Raw genomic sequence first — 21,562 nt, 5'->3', positions numbered from 1 at the left:
AATTAACAATAAATTGTCACAGTATTCCTAATTAGAAATTGCAGGAGTTAAAATGTTTAAAATTTTCTTACAGAAAGGTTGAGACCTATGGTTGCATGGAGTTAAGTCATGAAACTTAAGTTGTAAGTCCTAGCCAGTCCTTGGCAAATTCCTATCCCCTTTTTAGTGTGTTTCCTCATTTGTAAAATGTAACAACAACAACAACAGTACTAAAATATTACTCTTATCACCATTATTGTGTAGTTGATATGATATATTGTTATTATATGATTGTTGATAGGATCCAACAAAAAACACAGATGTAAAAGGACTTTGTAAATCATCAAGTGCTACACCTTTATATGATCTTTTCCGTTCTTCCTCTGAATCTCTTATTTGTTCAAGGGAAAGTGAATTCTCATGTTACTATAGGAATTATACTTGATGTTTAAAGTAAACTCAGAGCAACATCTCTGGACAGTGTGCAATACTTCTGCAGTTGCAACAGTATTGAATATGTAGAGAATTGATCCTCAGTGAGCAAGGTTATACCTACGTCCAAAAAAAAAAAAAAAGACTATTTGAAACACTGTTGGTGGACACTTTTAAGTGTGAGAAATCAATTAATAAGAATATTTGGCTGTAATACTTAGCATTTGTTTTTCTGTAGACAACTTATTTTCAAGGGGATGTGATAATTTGGGGGAGATTACCTACACTGAGCAATAGTAGATGTTAGAATTGTTTTGTAAATTTAATGTTATAATATCAAATTCTATAAAAGTACTGGATACTGATTATAGGAATTGGCTGTGCTAATTTGATTGCTTAGTTATAGAAAGAGGTGTCTGGAAATTGTAAAATGTCTTTATTCTGTACTATGCGTTTTATAAAACCCCAAGCAAAATAACTCAAGAAAGTTTTGTCTGTTCTTCAGAGACTAAGCTGAAAAATCAAGTTTACTTGTGATTTATTTGAAGAGGATTCAGGAACAGACTATTTTGTGACAAGGATGGTTTCTCTTTACTTACCTGCATGACTTGAAAGGTGCTGTTCCTTTACATAGGGAGCTGTTACATGTTTCAGTTAGAGCCCAGAGAGACCAAAGGCACTCCATGCATGACCAAATTATTTCAAATTTCTGTATTTATATAGTCACTGGTCTATGAGAGGCTAGAATTCTTTTTAGGAATGTAGAGTAAATCCAGTTAGTTTATTTTTAATCCCCATTGTTCCTTTTTCTCTAATTCTCATAGTTTAAAAAAATAATTAAAAGCAGGCAACATGAGTAAATTCTAAATTTGAACTCAATGGGATGATTCTGTCAGTTAATTTAATAAGAAAGAAACTGAGCTTTTTTTGCATCATGATTCTTTTGTCAACCTATGATAAAACACCTTACATTTTCCTGCAAAGTAAAAAAATTCAAATGAATAATCTCCAATGGTATACGCAACAAATTATTCTGTACTTGTCCTGAAAATAGAAAATGGTAGATAATTTAGCTAAATCTTAAACATAAATTTAAAAATTTATGGACTTAGAACAGTTTTCACTTGCCTACAGAATTTTCATTCCATCTCTCCTTGTCTATTTCATCCTGCTCTGGCCATATTCATTTTCTATTGGCTTCTCATCTGTTCAATCAAAAAAAAAAAGAAGATATTTCTCCTACAGCCAAATATATGTCTTAGTTTTATGCACATTTCATATGATTAGAAGTGACTACTATGCTGTAATTACTTTAAGTTATCGCTTATATTAATAAAAAAAGTAGGTAACCTGAACCAAATCCCAGTTTTACTTTTTTCTCAAGTCCTTAATATTTTTACATTCTAATTATATTGTATACTATATACCAGATTCTCCTCCTCCAAACCAAAAATTCATATGATAATCTAAATAAAGATAATCAAAAAGAAAACTTAACATGTCTGATGGGCTCTTGTCTTTTAGAGTCATGCTGGAACATACTAATTTTCAAGCCAAAAGTATTCCAGCCTATTAGACAGACTTGACAATTCCTACAGCTTAAATAAGAGTTTAGATAATTATTCAGACCCAACATTAAAAAAGAGTGACAAAATGAATTTATAAGAACACATTAACAATACTCTCTTTTTATTGAAAAGTGTGCATTACTTGTAAAGTGAAACAAAAATCATGCCTTGATTTGTGTAATTTTAATGTGTCAAACTCTTATTAAAGCAAATTATACATTTAACTCTTGCTATCTATTTAATGTTCTTTAATACTAACAAAGATTAAATGCATGCACTGAAGGAAGACTATACATTCTTATGTAGGTGCTCCTCTCATCAGTTAAGAAATAAACCCTATGTTGAAAAATGCATGTATTTGAAGTTTTGACCTAACACAGTGGATTAAGGTTTAGACAATATTTACCTTGCTGCATTTTGATTCAGAAAGGGCCATATGTGAAGATATGATCCTGACCAACTTTACTATGTTTCTATAGTGATCTTTCAGCAAACATATTTATATTAAACACAGTGAGATATAAAATAGTTACAAAATAAGCTGCAACTTTATAGCTACCCATTGGTAAAAGTCTGCAGTTAATACATTTGGATAAATAACTCAAGTCAGCAGCAAAGTGGTTAAACATTTGTGATTTGATTTTATCTCAGCTTGGAATGTGGTTGGAGTGTCCCACTTCTAACAACTGTTTGCTAAGTTAAGGCTTTCGTGTTTACACAGTGTTGAATGAAGCAGCCTGGTCACCAGATGTGACTGCTTCCCCAGACTGTCGTTTTTTTCAGTCAGATCACTGTCCTCATGGTCCCGGTTCCAACCTTCTTCCTCAGGACGTCCACCAGCCTTTCCAACCTAAGTTGGGGGTAGGGAGGTGGGAAGGGAAAAAAAAAAAAAAGAATATAAAAAGTGAAATTATGATCAGGAATGTTTTGGCTGAAAAAGGACAGTATTTGCCTGTGACCAAGCAGTCCTAGTAGTCATGGTAAGAAACAAAGCATTACTGTAAGTGAGAGACACTGATGCAGAGTGCCAAGTATTTGAGGTTAAAAAAACAGCAAAACCACAAACTTTTTAAACCCAGATCTTCAGATTGCATCAGCTTTCTGAAAAATATAAGACATTCATTTAAATAATTTACCTACTTGCATTAAGGCTGTGGAAGAATCATTACTATGCAATGACAAGATGGCATATTAAATGTAGAGAAGTTTCACACTGATTTTTACCAAAGACATAAATATTTCAATACAGAAATACCATCAATCTCCCACCTGTTACTTAGCTAAATAAGTGACACACTGGTATATCGCACAATTGTTATGTATTAAATTCTTCCCTTTATTTTGTTTTTGGTGGGGAGAGGTCATCAGGTTTATCTGTTTTTTAATGGAGGTACTGGGGATTGAACCCACGGTCCTGTGCTCACTTCACTACTGAGCTATACCCTCCCCTAAATTTCTTCTCTTTAAAGACAGGTATTAGGTGACTAGGTGGGAAAACTTCATGTCTCAGTGGCATGATAATAATTTAAATATGTATAAATGATTTGATGCTAAGAAAATTAGATTTTCTGTACCATGCTTTAAAAGTTTCTATTCCTGAGTAATATAAATAGGCTAGTAATGACTATACATGTTTTTTAGTCAAAGACAAGTGATTTTTTAGTTGATTAAAACTCCCCAATTATACTGAAAATAGAGTCAAAAGTTCAGAAGTCATTCTGTCGTGTTCTTAGGCTACTCTATAGGAGCACGATCACATTCACTGAATCAAAGAGCTTTGCTTGACAGAAGATGATGGAATCAGACCATTAATTGTTTTTTTTCCCTTTTATTTTCTTTACTGAAAGCATAAAACCTCAACCAAAAATCTTGCTTGATGTTACACACACAGAAACCTTCCTTACATATGAAAATCACACCCAGCAGTTTTCATACACAATCCTCCCTCCTTAAAGACGGGTGAGCGATAAAGAGGAACCATAACAGAATTCTCAGCCATACCAAGTTATGATATACTGAGCTCAGGCTATACCTTTCACAAATAGTTCTAAGGTTTCAAATACTATGGACAAGAGGGTGTATTCACAGGAAGTTACTGATAAAGTGGGAATAAACTGTCCTCAGACAGCGGAATTTTGGGACATTTTATTTACCCTACTTCCTTTAGCTTCACTTTTAGATGTATATTAACACTAAGAAATTGCTTCCCACTTGAAATTAAGCAATAAACTTGGATTTATCTTTGAGATTAAATAGAACATAGAAAAAACTTGGTACATGTATATTTAAATGTGCTTAGATTAGATATATGACATTATATGACACTCCTTATTCAGTGTCACTAATACCTAAGGTAGACAAGGGAATGATATATTCCAAACATAGACCAACAATCATAGTATCAGTTTAGATGACTAATAAACTTGCAAATTAGACACAGAACAAATAAAAAAATGTAAAACTTGGCATTCTTTCATTTTATTTTACCCCAGTTAAAAATTAAAACATGGAGAAGAATTAAAGCTGTGTTTCCTTCTTTATAGGTTCTCTAAGGTAATTCTACTTCAAGATTTGGATTTTAAATTAATAACTTTGGTATAATTTTACCCAGGGCTTAATGAAGACTTTGTTAGTAAATGAGATATCTAGACAGTCCGCTGGATTCCAAGTGTCTTGGCAGCACAAGTGCAGTTGATGATACCATTAGGAGAGTACTTACAGAAGATAATGGAGTTATTCTGCTTAAGCCCCTAACTTAACATGATAAAAGTGATTGAGATAATAGGATGAATTAAGATCAAGTGTCAGTTTTATTGGGCTCTTTCACTCTATCAGGATATTTAAGCCATGTGTAAGATTCCCAAGAAAGCTCAACACCAGTAACAAGCTCATGAACCTCCATGAGGGCAGGGACAATATGTATTTTGTTCGCCACTGTACTCTTGGTAACTAGCAGAACAGACCCTCAAAAGTCAATAGGATATTGTTTACCTGTTTGTGAATAAATATCACACACACATGCACACGTCAAAGGTCTTTGCAGAAGCACATTAAATGATAAAGCAGTTATTTGAAAAGAATAGATTTCTCCTACTTTAAATGCAAGGAGTTTGGGGGCTTGGTGGGAAAATGTTAAATGAAACTCCACCCGTAGGGAGAACTAAGTTAAGGTTATCCTTTCTGTATCAGGAGGAATTTTGTCAATCCAATATTAATGAATTACTAATTCTGAAAACTAGCATCTTCAGCTCTTCTTTATGATTTCCTAACATAGCAGGAGAAAAAATGAGGCATACAAAGAAATAAAATCACCTCCAATGCATCTTCTATGCATATTATGCATCTTCTACGGGAGAAGCATCAGTGTCAAAAACAAGCAAACGCCTGACGATGTAGGAAGAGCAAACTGAAAATAGGTCAATCATTTTAACTATTCCATTCAAAACTCTTGATTTCTAAGAATTGAAACAGGGTATGTTAGTGACATTTTAAAAAAGGATGTAGATTTGGGGAAGTTACTCTTTTTCTGGTTTTTGTGTTCTGCCCTGTTCTGCAGCTTCTAGGATAGTCCTATGAATATTTGCATAAGTTATATCTTAAGGCACACAGAAGACCTTTATTTCATTTAGACTGAAAAAGACTGTTAACTGCATCACTCTTCTATCTAAAATATCATGGTTTCACTATTCTTAGAGTGTTTTTTGTTAAAAATTAAGAGTGATAAGTCATTTTCTTCTTAAATATTGTTTTGAAAACTTCAATTACATTCTCCTAAAAGGCTTTTTCCCCCCCTATGAAGAATTGACCCTTGGTTTCAAGATAAGGATACAGTAAGTAAAAGTTTGAAGTTTAATCTCATTCATGATTATCATTAGATAGCTAGGCATCACTGCTTCTTTCTGGCAGTTTAAAATTATATGGTATTGGACTTAGATATTTTACATATAGTCAAATTTTAAAAATATGAACAAGAGAAATTAATCCTTCCAAAACATCAAAATTTAGCTAAGTAATATAATCACGAAAAGGTAGATTTCTCTGAAAAGTTTATGATGCATACTAGTCACAAAACATACATTATTTAACTAGAATTGTCATCAGAACAACATACTAAAAGAAAATATTATAAAGATCTATATGACATATGTAAAAGAATGAAAGAGGTTTATATTTTCATCTATCTCAAAAAGAGTGTATGCCAAACATATACACATTTTTGGTAATTTATAGATAAGGAATTCTGGATGCATAAAAAAAGCATTTCTGACTGATTTATATTTCTTTCTGATTTTTGATTTTTATATGCCACTTGTTAAGTGTAATTTCCAGTCTTTTAATACCCATTCACTTCACAGTTAATACTTTTCAAGTACCACAGAAGACCTGAAATTAAATCACATGTCTTTCTTTTATGTGTTAGTGACAGTATTAAGGATGAATGGGCTTTATTCGCAGTATCTAGATTATTCACTGGTGATAAGTCAGTGACACAGGGACACATTCACTCTTTCAAGCTGACTGAATACTATTTAGTAAATTGCCCCACGGATCTTAAGTGTGAACTATACTTATGTTCAAATTTACTTACAGTGAGTAACGTATCTGCTGCGATGGACTTTTTATATCATGTCCTTTAGATTTAACAGTATTTGTGGTGCCAACAATATATAAGGATTTTATATTCTAAAAACTACTTTAAATTTGGCACAAATATAATAAAAAGGCCTCATATTTATAATAATTATGTTCTACAGAGTATTACAGGGCAATTTGTAAGGCCAATGAAAACTGTTCTTTTATCTTAGTTGGTAGACCAGTTCCCACCTGGATGTGACGAGCTGTGCCTCAAACCTGCCTTCTGATAAAATTGACAAAATTTCAAGGGTTTTTCAAATATCGTATAAAACATCATACATGAAAATTATCATTTGTTATTTTTCCGTAGATTAGTTTAGGTTTGGGTAGCATTTACAGTTTCTAGTATGTGTTTTGTTACCTAAATTTGGTAGAAACACTTCTTTTGAGTAAATAACCTAGGTGGTATTAATGAGTAATTGCTGTAAATCTTTGCTAGTAGCCCATCATTATAATGTGCCTCTTTAAACAAAATAATGACAAAAATTCCTTCTACCTGCTGCTTTCTGCTGCATATACCTGGACTTTTGAATACACACCCACCAGCCTGGTTCAGACAGTTCTCCCCAGTGAGCAGGGAACTGATCTGCCGTTGGCCCAGTAGAGGAGCTACGTGCTGCGTTTTGGTGAACGACTCCTCAAACCACAGCCTTGACGTTTGGCCTATCTTTGAATGGTTGGAGATACAGCTCTTAAGAATAACATTTGGACGTTATTAGCATTAAACTCCCAGACAGAGTTTCATGCTGTGGGAAATAGGGTTATATAATCTAAAGTACCATCATTCTAAAGACATTTTCATGGGTATTTCTATTATTCCCAGAGAAGAATCCTTAGAAGCCCTTCCTTTCCTTTGCTCTTCAGTTGCTGGAAGCTAATTCTGATGAGTTTTATGCCTGCCATCTGACAGTACTATTCTCAAACTCAGTATTTTTTTCTCATAAGTTTGTAAGTTCAGGCTACACAAAAAGAAAATGAAATTAGCTCTCAGCACTGAACTAAGGACATTCTATTAATGGCACTGTGTTGTTTCTATCTCTTAGGAAGAAAATCTTAAAACAGTGACTACTTCTTTACCTTTCACACCTCTTCAGTCACCATATTGAACTGTTTTTCTCTATAGTGTTTCTGATATAAATCCCTTCCTCTCATTCTCAGTGCTACCAGCCTACACCAGCACTTCGGGTCTATTATTGTACTGTATTACGATGATTGCTTCTTAGCTGGGACTCATCTCTAACATCAACCTGCTGATATTAATCTTCCACAATAGTAAATGGGATTGATGTACTTAAAATGTTATTTCCATCGAGTAACCTTTGCTACTTTCAAAACTCTGTAATGGCTTCATATTCCCTATCTCATAGAATCTAAATGCCTTTGCATACCTCTGAAGGCTCTCAGTAACTCAGCCAGCCCCGCCTGTCTGATGTCATCCCACGGGAACCTCTGCTCCTGCCAGGCTGACCTTTGTACTGCTTCCTCTCATACATTATACTCATATTTGGTCCTCTACTTCATTTGTGCTCTTTCTCTCCTCTTTTACCTTTTCCTTTTTTCTCTCTGCTTATTCGTATCCCACTCACTCTATAGGGCCAAGTTCAAATTCCTTGAGGGCTCCCTTTTCTCTGTATTACCTGCCCTGAACAATGAACAGATATTCAGTACCATTCTATGAAATAATAAAAAAGGGCAAAATATATATAAATGTTACTAGCATTATATACAGATGCAAGATGGCAGACTCTTCAACAATTCCACTTGTAGGAATGAACATTTAGCTACAAGTATGTTCACTGTGGCAGTATCCGGAAATAACTGAATACCAATGCTCTAAAATTCCTGTGGACAAGAGCTGTATAATGTACTTTTCATTTATTTTACCACATTTATTCTACTAAATACATATTACTATCTTTTTTGGTGAGTTTTCTTTCTCTATATTTTGTAATCACAGTAACAGAGATGAAAATAAAATCCAAATCTATTGTTATTGTCCACCTCCCATACTGGTCCATATTTCTCACTACAATTCCCTATCTTCCTAAGAAGAGGTAAAATAGTTTAAATTCCATACAGCAGTCAGACTAACAAGGAACACAAGAAACTTCCTGCATTAGTGTCTACAATGAAATGGCTAGGAGGAAAGGTACTGCCAGCTGTAAAGGAACAAGTTGAAAGAGTTCATCTTACTCATAACTGTTACCTTTTTGCCAAAAAACTTCCATGGGCAGGGCACTTCTAATGCCATGCACATACACTCAAAGACTTAAATCATTCATATGAACCTGTCAAAGTGCTGGTCCACTATTCTGAAATGCTTCCTGAGAACAGAGGATGACTTACTATCCTCAAAGCAAGCTATTAACTCCTGTCTAAACTTTCTCTCTCAATCTCAACTACTGTAGGGTGGCTCTTTGATGGGAAGCACACTCTTGTCTTTTTCATCTTCACATCATTCTGCTCTATTATATGCCAGTGTCTCTGAAGGCTATAAGAAAGCCATATTTAAAGTATAGACATTTTGAATAAAAAGATTCTTACTTCTTGAACCGTAAGAAGTACATCCAGATAAAATTCTAGCTATCACTTCATATCCTTATACACGTAGTTTTTACAATTTATGTCATTCTTATAACAGAAAGTCTTTAAGACACTGTGTTTTATAATTAGAAAGCAAGATGAAGTATTATCTATCTACTATATAAAAGCCAGCACCATATTTCTCTCCTTCCTGTATGACTGAAGAGATTTAAAATCTTCAACAGCATCTCTGTAAATAGCCTAATTGTGCTTCTAATTAATAGAAGCCTTTTCTAACAATTTCAACTACTTTTTAATTCAACAATTCCACTTCCAGGAATTTGTGTTTCCTGTAATAACTGCAGATATGTACAAATATTTAGCTGCAAGTATATTCACTACAGCAGTATTTTAAAACAACTAACTAGTAACAATAATGAATTCATTACGTAAATTATGGTATATCATCCAATAGATGTAAAGCCATTTTATTGAGTAAAATTTATGTATAATGATATAGAAAGTTATTCATAATATATTAAGTGAATCAGGTTATAAAAGTATATGTACTATATGAAAACTTTTTTAAGTGTCAAGTTGCTTAGCAATATTTAAATTTTTTTCTAAAAATAATATATATTACTTTAGTAATTTGCATATATAGTGGTTTAAAAGCATTTAAAAAATGCTTGGCCTAACAAAACAATATTATTTAATATTTCTCTTTATAAAAATGAAAACATGTACTTAACTACTAAAGTGAACAAGAGGGCGTTTAAAAGAGAAAAATGTAACCTCTTTCTCTTCCCAGTGTCACTTATTTTTTGCTGAACTCTCACAACTTTGGGGATCCAAGAAGGCTGACACAGAGCACAAGGCTTAAAAATTACACGTGGCTATAAAGTATTTTTATTCAATATGTGTATTTTGCAAATTTAAGAATTTTACTTCTCACTAGCTGGAAATTTCCCAGAAAAGTAAATGAAGGGAACATATGGTATACAAAGATGGAAGAACTATTTATTTCACTGTTTTTAACATCATATGTCAAGACCATATAATTTTGCTAATTAACTGTTCACAAGATTTAAAAACATTATTTGAACTGAAAGAGTTTTTTTTAATATAGTCAAGGCTGCCTCAGGTACTTTCCTTTAATCTCCCACACCCAAACGAGGCCAATCTAGCAACTAAGCTCAAACCTGTCATTGTGTTTTGATCCTGTTTGTTCTATCCTTGCAGGATATTTGCTTTGGAAGAGGAGATTCATAGCTGAAGAACTATGACTAAATAGTTTATTTGCTAAGATAAACTAACCTGCATTAGTATTAAGGTAAAAAAAAAAACTATTACCTACTGGACTACTAATTAATAAAAACAACCCTTTGTTTAAAAGGAAAAAAAGTACACAAAGATCAAGTTTATAAATAGTTCTAACGCTTTGTCTAAATAGACAACCATAGTAATTATTTTTAAAAACCTCAAATAAGCAACTTAAGAGAAGGCAAGCTGCTTAGTTTTATAAAATACAACTTAACAAATAAACCTGACATTGTAAAACAAAAAAAAAGTCTGTTGGAAAAAAAGTTTTAAGCAGAAAAATGTTCACTGTACACATAATAAACAGCTCATTTGTTTACTATCCAGAGCTCTTACAAATCAGTCAAAATTAATAGTCAAATACAAAAATGGGAAAAGGTAGTGAACAGGCAGTTCACATAAAAATAAAAATATATTTTAATCAGAAATAAAAATGACTCTACTTATAATTAAAGGAATACATGTTAAAATGAAATATCTCTTCATCTTTCAGATTGGAAGGTTAAAAACTTTGATAATACTAAATATTGGTGAAGCTTAGGGAATAAGCATCCTTATAGATTATTAGTTGTTGATATAACTTTTTAACAGATCTGGCAATACTTAGAATTAAAAAGACACAATTTTTAACCTTAAGTTTTTCATTTCTAGAAATTTATCCTATAGATCTAGTGAAAGGACTATACAAAAATATGTTTAAAGAAGGCTGTTCATTTGTATCATTGTTTGTAACAGCAAATTTAAAAAAACCCAAATAAGCAAACCCAAAATCTTTTCTCATAGAACTTGTACTCTAGTTTATAAAAGACATATGTATATGGTATTTTTTTTTAAGATTCAAAGTATAATTTTACAATGTTTTGTATTCACTGGGAGTTAGCAATCAATGCTTACACTTTTGAAAGTCTGTAAGGAAGTTGATAATATTTTAAAGACTGAAATTTCAAAAGTTATTTTTTTCTTTAGCACTATTAAGATACACAAGTTCGTCTTTATCTTTCTTGGACACATCGATATAAATTCTTATTCATGATTAGGCAAAATGCTTTGCTTAAAACAGGGATCATATTCACAGAATTGTGGAGAAGTTTTAGGGAGGTCAAAACAACTTACATATGGGCCCCAATGAGAACATGATGTTCTAAAGTAATATGAATTGCTTCTATAGTTTCTTCTGTTGTTTAGTGGCTCATCCCTCAAAAGCTAGCTGGAGCTTGTAATAAAAGGACGTCTATTCCAGAGAAAACCACGGAGCCCTCTTTCTAAAAAAATATCCTTTATGTGTGGCATTTCACTTTTTCTCTTTACTTAACCAAACTAACAGGTGGTCATGCATCTCACTAAACATAAAACACAACTGACTTGTAAGATTCCAGAAAAATTTTAACAACAATAGAATAAAGTTTGGGGAAAATGCTGAAATATTTAAAAGCTCCCACTTGTGACAAATCCCTCTTAATAAATTCAGCTTAGTTCGTTAAGTTAGTACATCTGATATTACAAAGCAGCATATATATGACAACTACCCCGGCCAGAGGCCCGACAGAAATATTACCTTGGAGAGGTTAACATTTAATAAAGTTATTAAAAATTCTGCTTAAGTCTGTTTATCACTCTTTTGTGATTCTTATACCCCAAAAACTTAAAACAATTTTTGCTATGCTAAAATCTCTTAGAAATACGATGGTAAGAAGCCATTAGGAGTATTCTCTGCTCTTCCCCACTGATCCTCCCAATCACTGAGGGACAGTCAATATACCATCACAGAGGAATGAGTGAGATCTTTCCTTTAAATTGTAATAATTGACATTATAGGCACAAAATAATGCCAAGTCTTCACTGGGTATCCTTTTGTTAATTTATCAGGTTCCAGTTATCTTTTTATGGAAAAGGAGGCTATATTCATAATGCTTTAAAGGACAATTTCAAAATTGAGAATGCTCTGATAAACCCAAAGTAGTTTGCTGCAAACTCATGTTAACAGTAAGACCTGAACAAGGGTGATAATTCATATATTTCACTGCATAAATATTCATATGTTTGATTACAGGGTGCTTCACTGAAGGTGTCACATAATAAAGAGAATATACATCATATTACCTTTATAAAATTTGTAAAGTCTAAATTCTAAAACACACATAGCCCCAAGGGCTTTAAATGAAGGATGTGGATCTGATTAGATTCTGTTATTTCTTTAGTAGGTGAATGAATGTTGTACATATGCTATAGCCTGTTCAATTAAAATAAAAGTTGGGGAGGGCCTTAACCTTAGACTATTTTTCTATGGCATGCTGTAACAAGTAACCAAAACTACTAGCAACATAACCCACAAAATTAATGAAACATATGCTTTTCACTACTATGAAATCTCCCCCAACTGATCTAAGTCTGAGATAAGTATCCTTAAGTGTTCCCATAGTACCACATGCTTCTCCTTTATAATTGCTGTTTACTTGTCAATATCCTTTGCTAGACTGTAAGCTCAGTGATGGTAAGTATTGCTGTCTTTAATTTTATTTACCAGTGATTCCCAGCATCTACCTCAATGCTTGGTGAAGAGTATAATCTTCATCTAAATAATAATTGAAGAGCACAATAAATAAATTTCAAAGAATTTTCTAACCACCGTCACACAATTCATGGTACTCTGAAATGAGTAGACACTACTCATTCAACTTTCATGTTTTCATTATTTAAAGCTCTTTTCATCTTATTTTACCAAAATATTTTAACAGCTGTCCATTCACTGACATTTCTAGTGTAGTAATTGTCATGTTTAGTATTATTTCAACTCATTTTTTTGGTAATCTTTCATTTAATGATTACAATTCTTTGTCCTTTGAAAATAAGCTTCAGTATTTTAAATACTTATATTTGGCAACTTAAATTTTTGCTGAATTTCTACTGCTACTAATTTAAAAATAATACTATGCTTATAATAATAGCATCAATTATCAACAACCAACAGATTGCAAGTACCAATATAGTTGCTACACTTCAGTATATGTTCAAATATTGACTGGTTTTTTTACAGCCACTACAGCTGAGCAGTCCCCCACCCCCATTACTGTATTTTTCTCATTACTAGTAGGGCTTGCTCGAATCTTGAATCAGATTCTCTGATTCTCTGTATTCATTTTTATTTGAAAGAGGTAAAAATCAAATTCTTCCTTCCTTGTTTTTTACACTAGCTAGTGGCATTTTGAATTTTTTTTTGCTTTTTTTAAATGGAAGTACAGTCAATTACAATGTGTCAATCTCTAGTGTATAGCACAATGTCCCAGCCATGAATATACATATATATATTCGTTTTAACATTTTTTTTCCATTAAAGGTTATTACAAGACATTGAACATAGTTCCTTGTGCTATGCAAAAGAACTTTATTTTTAATCTATTTTTATATATAGGTGGCACTTTGAATTTTAAAATTCAAGTTTATAAGTAGGAAGCAAGGCAGAACTGAGAGCACCACGGATAGATTTGCTAACTGCTCTGTTCATGAGCTATTAAGTTTCTGAATATGCATGACTCTTGGTACTTGGTTTTGGCTCAGGCTTTGGTTTCTTCAGAAGTTTTGACCCTGTCATGATCTTTGGTTTCTTTAGATAGGATCTTGTAGATTTTCAGAGGATTGTGATGGTGTTCTAAGGTCAGGTAGTGGTTGTGCATTTTCCCATAACTGTCACTGCTCATGAAGCAATATGATTCACTGAATGTCTTACAGATCACCAATTATTAGCTATCTAAGGCCCCAAAAATGTAACTTAACCTTTGGAAAAGCTTATGGGAAGCAGCTTCTGACATGGCTCCCAATGCCTGCCTCCTTTTGTGTAATCCACTCCCCAATGGTGTGGACTGGACCCAGTGACTTGTTTCTAATGAACAGAATATAGCAAAAGTGATGGAATGTCACTTCTTTGGATTATGTAACAAAAGACTATGACTTCAATCTGCTAGCTTACTCTCTCTGTCTCTCTCTTGTTCATTCCAATGAAGCCACCTGCCATGTTGTGAGATGCTACATGGAGAGACCCCATATAGCAAGGAACAAAAGAAGACCTTAAGGTCTTGAGTGTGAGAGGAACTAAGCAGCTTTAGTCTAACAGCTTGTGAGAGCTGAGTCCTGACAACCATGGGTCATCTAGAGAGTAGATCCATCCCAGCCTTGTGAGATACCCAGAGCTGGAGGACCCAGCTAAGCTGCACTGAGATTCCTTACCCAAAGAAACTCAAATAATAATACTTTCAAGCTATTAAGTTTTGGGGTAATTTGTTATTGAATGTAAGATAATAAGGCAATACAAACCTCAAAACCAATTTTTTTTGTCCTGAAACAAAAATATAATATAAAATTATGGTTTCAAGTTGTGTACTTGTCTGGTTCATATGTATCCATTATATCTTTTAATAAGATACAAGTTCATTATTAGCAAGAAATACATATAGTAATAAGAATTCTGGTACAAAGTATTATCAGATATGTATGAATGGCATTACTTTAAAACCTTAACTGATTTTTGGCAAGATAGTTCAATGAAAACTTTTGGGTAAAAATGGTTTATTCTACTGGAAGGAAAAATATACTAACTAACTAGTTTTCTTAGATTACGTCTGGTACTGTAGACATCAATCATATCACAGGATGTTATCTGGCCATTGCATGTAGCCAAGTATTAAGGCTATGATGCAAGATATCTGCAGGTTACCCTCTTTTCAATAGAATTTTAAACTCTAAATATAAGAGACCACTTTAAACATAAGTGATATAAATCTCAAATATTTTCTTAAATGGATCTATTAACAATTCTGAAGGATTATCTGCAATAAGTGTAAGCCCTTTCCTTGAGAAACTAAGATACCATGAAGAATAGCTATTTGGATTGTGTACTATTTAGATTAAACTTGTTAAAAATGTTCTTCCATTTCACCCCTGTTCTTTGTCTAGTCTTCTCAATCTCAATAAATGGTATTTCCATTTATCAAGTTGTTCAACACAAAAAATTTTGGAGTTCTCCTTAACATGCTGCACCCTGTCCAGGAAGTTTACTGCTTGGATACTATGTAGATCTTGAGTCCCACTCCTCTCCATCTCCAATGATAACTCCCCTGGTCCAAGTCATCACAGTTTCTCATAACTGCTCTTCCTTCCTAGTGAGTCTCTTTACTTCTACTCTTGTCTCACTCCAGTTTATCCTCCACAGAGCATTCAGGGCTAATCTTTTAAAAATGCAAATCAGAATATGTCCCCTGATTAAAATCTATCAATGACTTCTACTGCTTATAAGATAAAGCTAAAAAAATGGAAAATGACAAAAATCTTGATGAGGTTACAAGGTTCTTTAAGATCTGACTCTGCATACTACTCCATCCTCCTTTTTTGTTCCAAGCTGCCCTTTGGCCACAAAGATCTTCCTTCAGTTTCTCCAATGTGCCCAGTTCTTTGCTTTGGCTTCCCATGGGAAGTTTTTCCCCTTGGCTAATTCCTATTTATACTTCTGGCCCCAGCTTGGTAAAAACCTCTTCCCCCTTTAACACCAGTCTAAGTTACATCTCCCTGTTACATTCTCTTACAGTTTATAGAGAACTTTTCCTCATCACATTAAACACAAATTGTAATTATATACTTATTTGTATAAATATTTAATACTTATCTCTCCTAGAGAAGGTTTGTTTCATGAAATCAAGGTATAGTTTGATTTTGTTCACCAGTGCCTGACACACAGCACATGTTTAAAAAATATTTGTTGAATAAAGACATGAATAAAATTGTTCAAGACTCTGCTTATTATAACTGGGAAAATATTTAAATCATGGCCTTTCATCCATTAAGAAATTTTACTTTCATCTTTTTTATTTAGACTGCAATACATTCATTTTTGAGATCTGAAAAATTCTTATACTGGCATGGCTATTTACTTCCTCAGTCAACCCAAATGTAACAATTTGTACTTACTTTTTCACTTTACAATAACTAATTAGGACATCTACATCAACCAATTCTAAACAACTATTTTCTAGTGGTCAAAAGGGCTATTTACAAAAGTGATAAAATCTATCAGGAAAAGAGCATCAAAGCTATGTTTTATCATGGAAGTAGAATTTCATTAAAGGATCAGGCAGCCAGATGGGTTAGCTCTTTAAGAATTGGCTTAATTTTAACAAGTAATGAAATATTACATTAAGCAGGAATTATCTTAAAATGAGCAAGACCACATGATTGTAAATTCTTTGATGTATTAGTTTTATTCCCTTCTGAACACATTTACTTAATCAATATAGCTTAAAAGTTTTTAACATATTTTTGCTATCATAATATGATACAGAAAATTATGAAAGCAATATAAAATTAAAGTACTAAAGATAAAAATTTTATCAACAGGTCCCAGTTTCACTCCCTAAGCAAAAAATATGAATCATGAATTTGCTCAAAGATACCACTAACATGTGCCTCTTCAGAATAATTATTTAAAATGTATTCCTAGGATATAAAAATTTTTATTGTTTTACTGTTCATGGATTTATTATTCAAAAAATTATGAACAATACTACAACCAATTTATACTACACAATAAATGATGTATATCATTAAAGTCAAATGGTCTCAGAGTCAATATAATCACAACATACTTTTTTTGGACTCATGAATTCACTTACAGTTCGCTTATAGTTGCTTCATAGAGACAGGAGTTTGTACACTACAACAAGGTTTTATTAATTTATTAGTTATAGAATATACAAAGCGTACTCAGTTACCTGAAAAAGCTAGCTCTGAAGATAGTACTGTATTAACAGCAAGTTGTAGAATACTTCTGAACAAAATCAGAGTGTTGGCATAAAAGAGAAGTGGTATAAACTGGGCTAGTGAAGGTTAGTATCTAGTAAGTTCACTAACAAACAAATCAGGTCTTAGAGTTGTACACTTTGTCCATGATGAGAAAAATATTTAGCATTTTAAAGCATATAATTATTCTACAACAAGCTATTAAATTTCCCTTAAAAAAGTTTTTATTTGGAGAGATATAAACAAGCCACTAACATTTATTTAATATGCTGTAACATACGTTTTCCAGCAAATGATTCCTTTCTTTCAATAACTTATATCCTAGTATAACTAAATCAGGTAATTTATTTGACTTGGATATGTATTTGTGTGCGGGGGCACTGGTTTATATATAAATTTTAAAACATGCTTTTAAGGACATAAAAATTTTTAAACAATATAAAAACCCATTAAAATTGACAAAAGAGTAAAATTGGTATGTAAAACTATATAATGAAACTCCCTAAAGGATCATTGTTTTCATTTTTCAACTTAAAAATTCACAGATCATGTAGCCAAAGGTGGTAATGTTGGTAATGAGTACTGTTCTGAGTTCTCGTTTGGAAGCCAAAACATAAAATTATTATTAAAGATTTTTGCCTTAATTTGTTCAGCCTCATAAGATGGACTGCTTTGCGGACTTCTGACTGCATATAAATGAGCAGAATGAAGGTTCAGCAAAGATCAGCATAGCATGCTCATGACTCAGTCCCTCAGCTGATTTATCATTCAGCTGAGCATAGCTGGTCAACATGCTGTTCTTGACCATTCCTCCCCACCTTTTTAGTTGTAATTTCTTTAATTTCCACCTCTAATGGACCACTGAATACTTAGAGGAAGCAGAAAGTACACTGAATTTGAAATATAAATGAGAAGCATAAAAATAAATCTGTAAATTCACCTGAAGATTTTCTTCACCAGATTTCTATATTGTGTTCATTTGATCAAACTACTCACATTGCTTATGTAGTAGGTGTTACTTAAGAAATAAAAATAAAGAGGGAAAACACTGGAATAATAATAATATTTAATTTACTTTTACACATATTGGGGTTAAGGATCAAAACATCCATAATGTGCTATTTGTGGAAATATTCTAGCAAATGCAGTCTGAGAAAACACCATTATTTCATTTTAAAAGTAAAATGTTAAGAAAATTCCAAATATCATCTTGGAAGCAGTTATTTAATGTCATAATACATTACTAAATTTTAATCTACTCCCTTATATGTATTTAGTCTCTAATCCAAACTTAATATATTATTATAAACTTAATAAATTATGCTTTTTTCACACAGCTGAAGTCAAATACCATGTGATATTACATATGAATAGTAAAGATTGTATTTAAATAAAATATATAAAACAATCAATGCAAATTAACTTCTGTATCTTATACCAATGCAAGAAGGATGCTTAAAACTCTGTCTAGAGAATACATATTACTATTGAAGGGAATTTAAGAGTCAAGAAAGGTTAGGAAACGTTGCTGTAACGTTGCCGAGGTTTTTGATCATTTTAAACCCAGAAAAGTTTCAATTAATGATAGGGGAAGTGAGCCACTGAATTTTATACTGCCAAGTGAAATGCAGCAAGCTAGAATATACTGGTTAGTTTTATTACGGTATCTTATTAAGATGGCTTATTAAGCTACTCATTGTTTTCATAGGGCTTTAGGCTGATACTAAACTTTAAAATGTAGGATTCTTTCCTTCCTAACTTTCATAAAAGTCATATATAATTAGCACTGAATGAAATTTTCTAATGTCAACATTTCAAATTTTGATTAACAGGGAATACAAATCAACTTTATTCAAGTTTAATTCAAAAGACTGGCAACATCCTTCGGAGACTAGTAGAGATAATATATCAATGCATCTTCAAACTTCAGACTAAGCCAGGGGCCTACAAAGTAAAAGTAATATTCAACTTACTAAGCTGGAATTGTCACAGTAATTTTCTCTACTTGATTTGTCTTTGATTCATAAAAATGATATGCTCTCAAACTGAAATCAACACTTATGGTGTAGAATATAACCAAGACCCTACCATTGATAGATGTGATGACCTATCTACATAGACGATTGAAATAAAGTGGTGCAGGTAATGACCATAAAATAAGGAAGAGACATACAGACAGTGGTAAGCTTTCCGGACAGTATATAATTTAAAACTTGACCAATTTCCATATGGTGGGAAGAACCACTGTTGTTCAGCTCCATTATATGGCTATCATTTCTGAACATGAAACACCATTCAGTAGAAATCATACACACTAGGGTAATTTAGTACTTTGTTCTTATTTTTGAAGGAAGGTAAACTAAGAGTATTTTTGTTTTTCCTCCATCACTGTCTTTTCCATCTTCCATGGAATATTTAGGGCTAACTCTAGGATGAGGTGAATGGGGCACTCAATTCAGACGAAAAATTTAACAGGGTTTTAAAAAAAAACCCTCATTATCAGGATAAAGAATACTTTAATGCAATGTTTCAAAAAAATCTAAATTAACACAAAAACTCCATGATAAACAAAATATCAAAATTTAAATAGAGGATCAGTACCTAGTCTAATACTGATAAAATCTCAAGGCAAAACTAGGGAGATTTTTTAAAGGATGAATTTTGATAAAAGGTTGGATGGTTTAGGTCTATCTTCTATCATTTACATAAGCACAGAATATTTGAGGAAGAAAAATTTCTAAAGTAAATTTTAATAATAAATCCCTAAATATTGTTCAAAGGCACTTGACATCTTAAATCCCCATATCTAAGTCCTCTCTGATTTTTAAGCTCTAAACTCTTTGGTATATGCTAAGTAAGTTTTCCCAAACTAGACTGACAAAATAGCTTCTTTTAACTCATATGGCTGATGGATGGTCTTTGATTGAGTTAATTACACTGTGGGTTACAAAATGGTGATTTTCTAATTCTATCATCCTATCTGTATCTGTTAACTGCCATTCTTCTCTACAAAAGGGCTTCTTCCTTTCAATCCTCCATCTTTTTTTCTTTTTAGTATCTTTATAGACCCTAAATGTAACAATTAAGCATTCTGTAATCAAATACAGTTCTTTTTTCTTGCATACATTATCCCAGACTGGTCTGTGGGAAGTTTTTCAAGCTGTTCCCATGTCCTTTCTACATGACTCCATTAGTCTTTGAGTACTTGCTTTCTGGCACAAAATGATAATCAGACTCACTGTACTTGCCATGCTCCAGACCTAGGAATTTTGGTACCCTTTAATACGAAATGTGTTCAGAAAGTAAAATCTGGGTGTTAGGTGCGTCCATAGATTCTAACACCTTTTAAAAAAATACAGCTAAGGAAAAACATACATTTTTAAAACATAAGTCTGTATTAATAGTTTAAATTCAAATTAAATATTACAGTTTCTTTTTCCTAATGCCATCTAACAGTGAAAAATTTTGGCTCCTAATATTTATTTGCATATTTGCTCAATCCAATAATATATATATAAAAGTTTCAAAATTTTAATAACAACTAAATTAAACAACTAAAATGGACATACTGAGCAGAGTTTAAGATTAGTTTGCATTTCTTTTTGTCCTTAGAATACATGTCACTAATGATGTATATAGTCAGTCTGGTAATCAAAAGATACTTGCATTAATTATTTTCACTCTATAAGTCTCATCAATCTGATATAGTTAGGTACATTTATTTCTAATTGTATTCACTTCCAGCATTTGCTTTTTTATTTTTATTTGATTTTAATTTCTGAATATTTAAAAATGTACATATGGTTCAAAAGTCAAAATATACAAAAAGGCATAATTAGAAAAGCTGCATTTCCATCATATGCCTGCATCTCTTTCCCATCCACCTTCAAAGGTAATGATTTGTATTAGTTTCTAGTTTATCCTTCCTATTTCTTTTATTCTTATTTCTCATGTCAGAGGTGACACATTATAAGTACTTGCTCTTTTTTCAGTTAGTAATATGAGTAATATGTCCTGGATTTTTTTTTTTTTTAGTTAGAAATATGTTAATCAATATCAGTTTATAGACATCTTCCTTAAGGTTTTTTTTTTTTATGGTTGCACTGTATTACATCATGTGAATATGTGCCACAGTTTATTCAACTACTGTCCTATCTGGGTTGTTCCTGCTTGCTATTAAAAGTAATACTGTAATTCTTACACTGTTTCATATTTAGGAGGTATATATTCAGGAGAGATTCCTAAAAGTAATTTTCCTTAGTCAAAGGAAATGTAAACGTAATTTTGTTAGATATCATCAAAATCTCCTCCATAGTTTTCTG

The 21,562-nt window shown here is 32.4% G+C and overlaps 1 protein-coding gene across 5 annotated transcripts in view; it reads right to left on the bottom strand.

The window, feature by feature from the left end:
• Nucleotides 1-2,069: 2,069 nt before the first annotated feature.
• The window catches only part of MIPOL1 (mirror-image polydactyly 1), a 245,574-nt gene continuing 226,081 nt past the window's right edge, over nt 2,070-21,562 (bottom strand). For all 5 annotated transcript variants that reach the window (XM_032481908.1, XM_032481911.1, XM_032481910.1 and 2 more), the window contains one exon: nt 2,070-2,829. In XM_032481908.1, coding sequence (XP_032337799.1) covers nt 2,763-2,829 — 67 coding nt within the window. In that variant the 3' untranslated portion in view covers nt 2,070-2,762. The remainder of the gene's footprint in view (nt 2,830-21,562) is intronic.

The sequence above is a fragment of the Camelus ferus genome, chromosome 6 (assembly GCF_009834535.1).
Source record: "Camelus ferus isolate YT-003-E chromosome 6, BCGSAC_Cfer_1.0, whole genome shotgun sequence".
Lineage (NCBI taxonomy): Eukaryota > Metazoa > Chordata > Mammalia > Artiodactyla > Camelidae > Camelus > Camelus ferus.
Note: the sequence above shows the minus strand (reverse complement) of the source record. Positions and strands in the feature narration are given on the sequence as shown.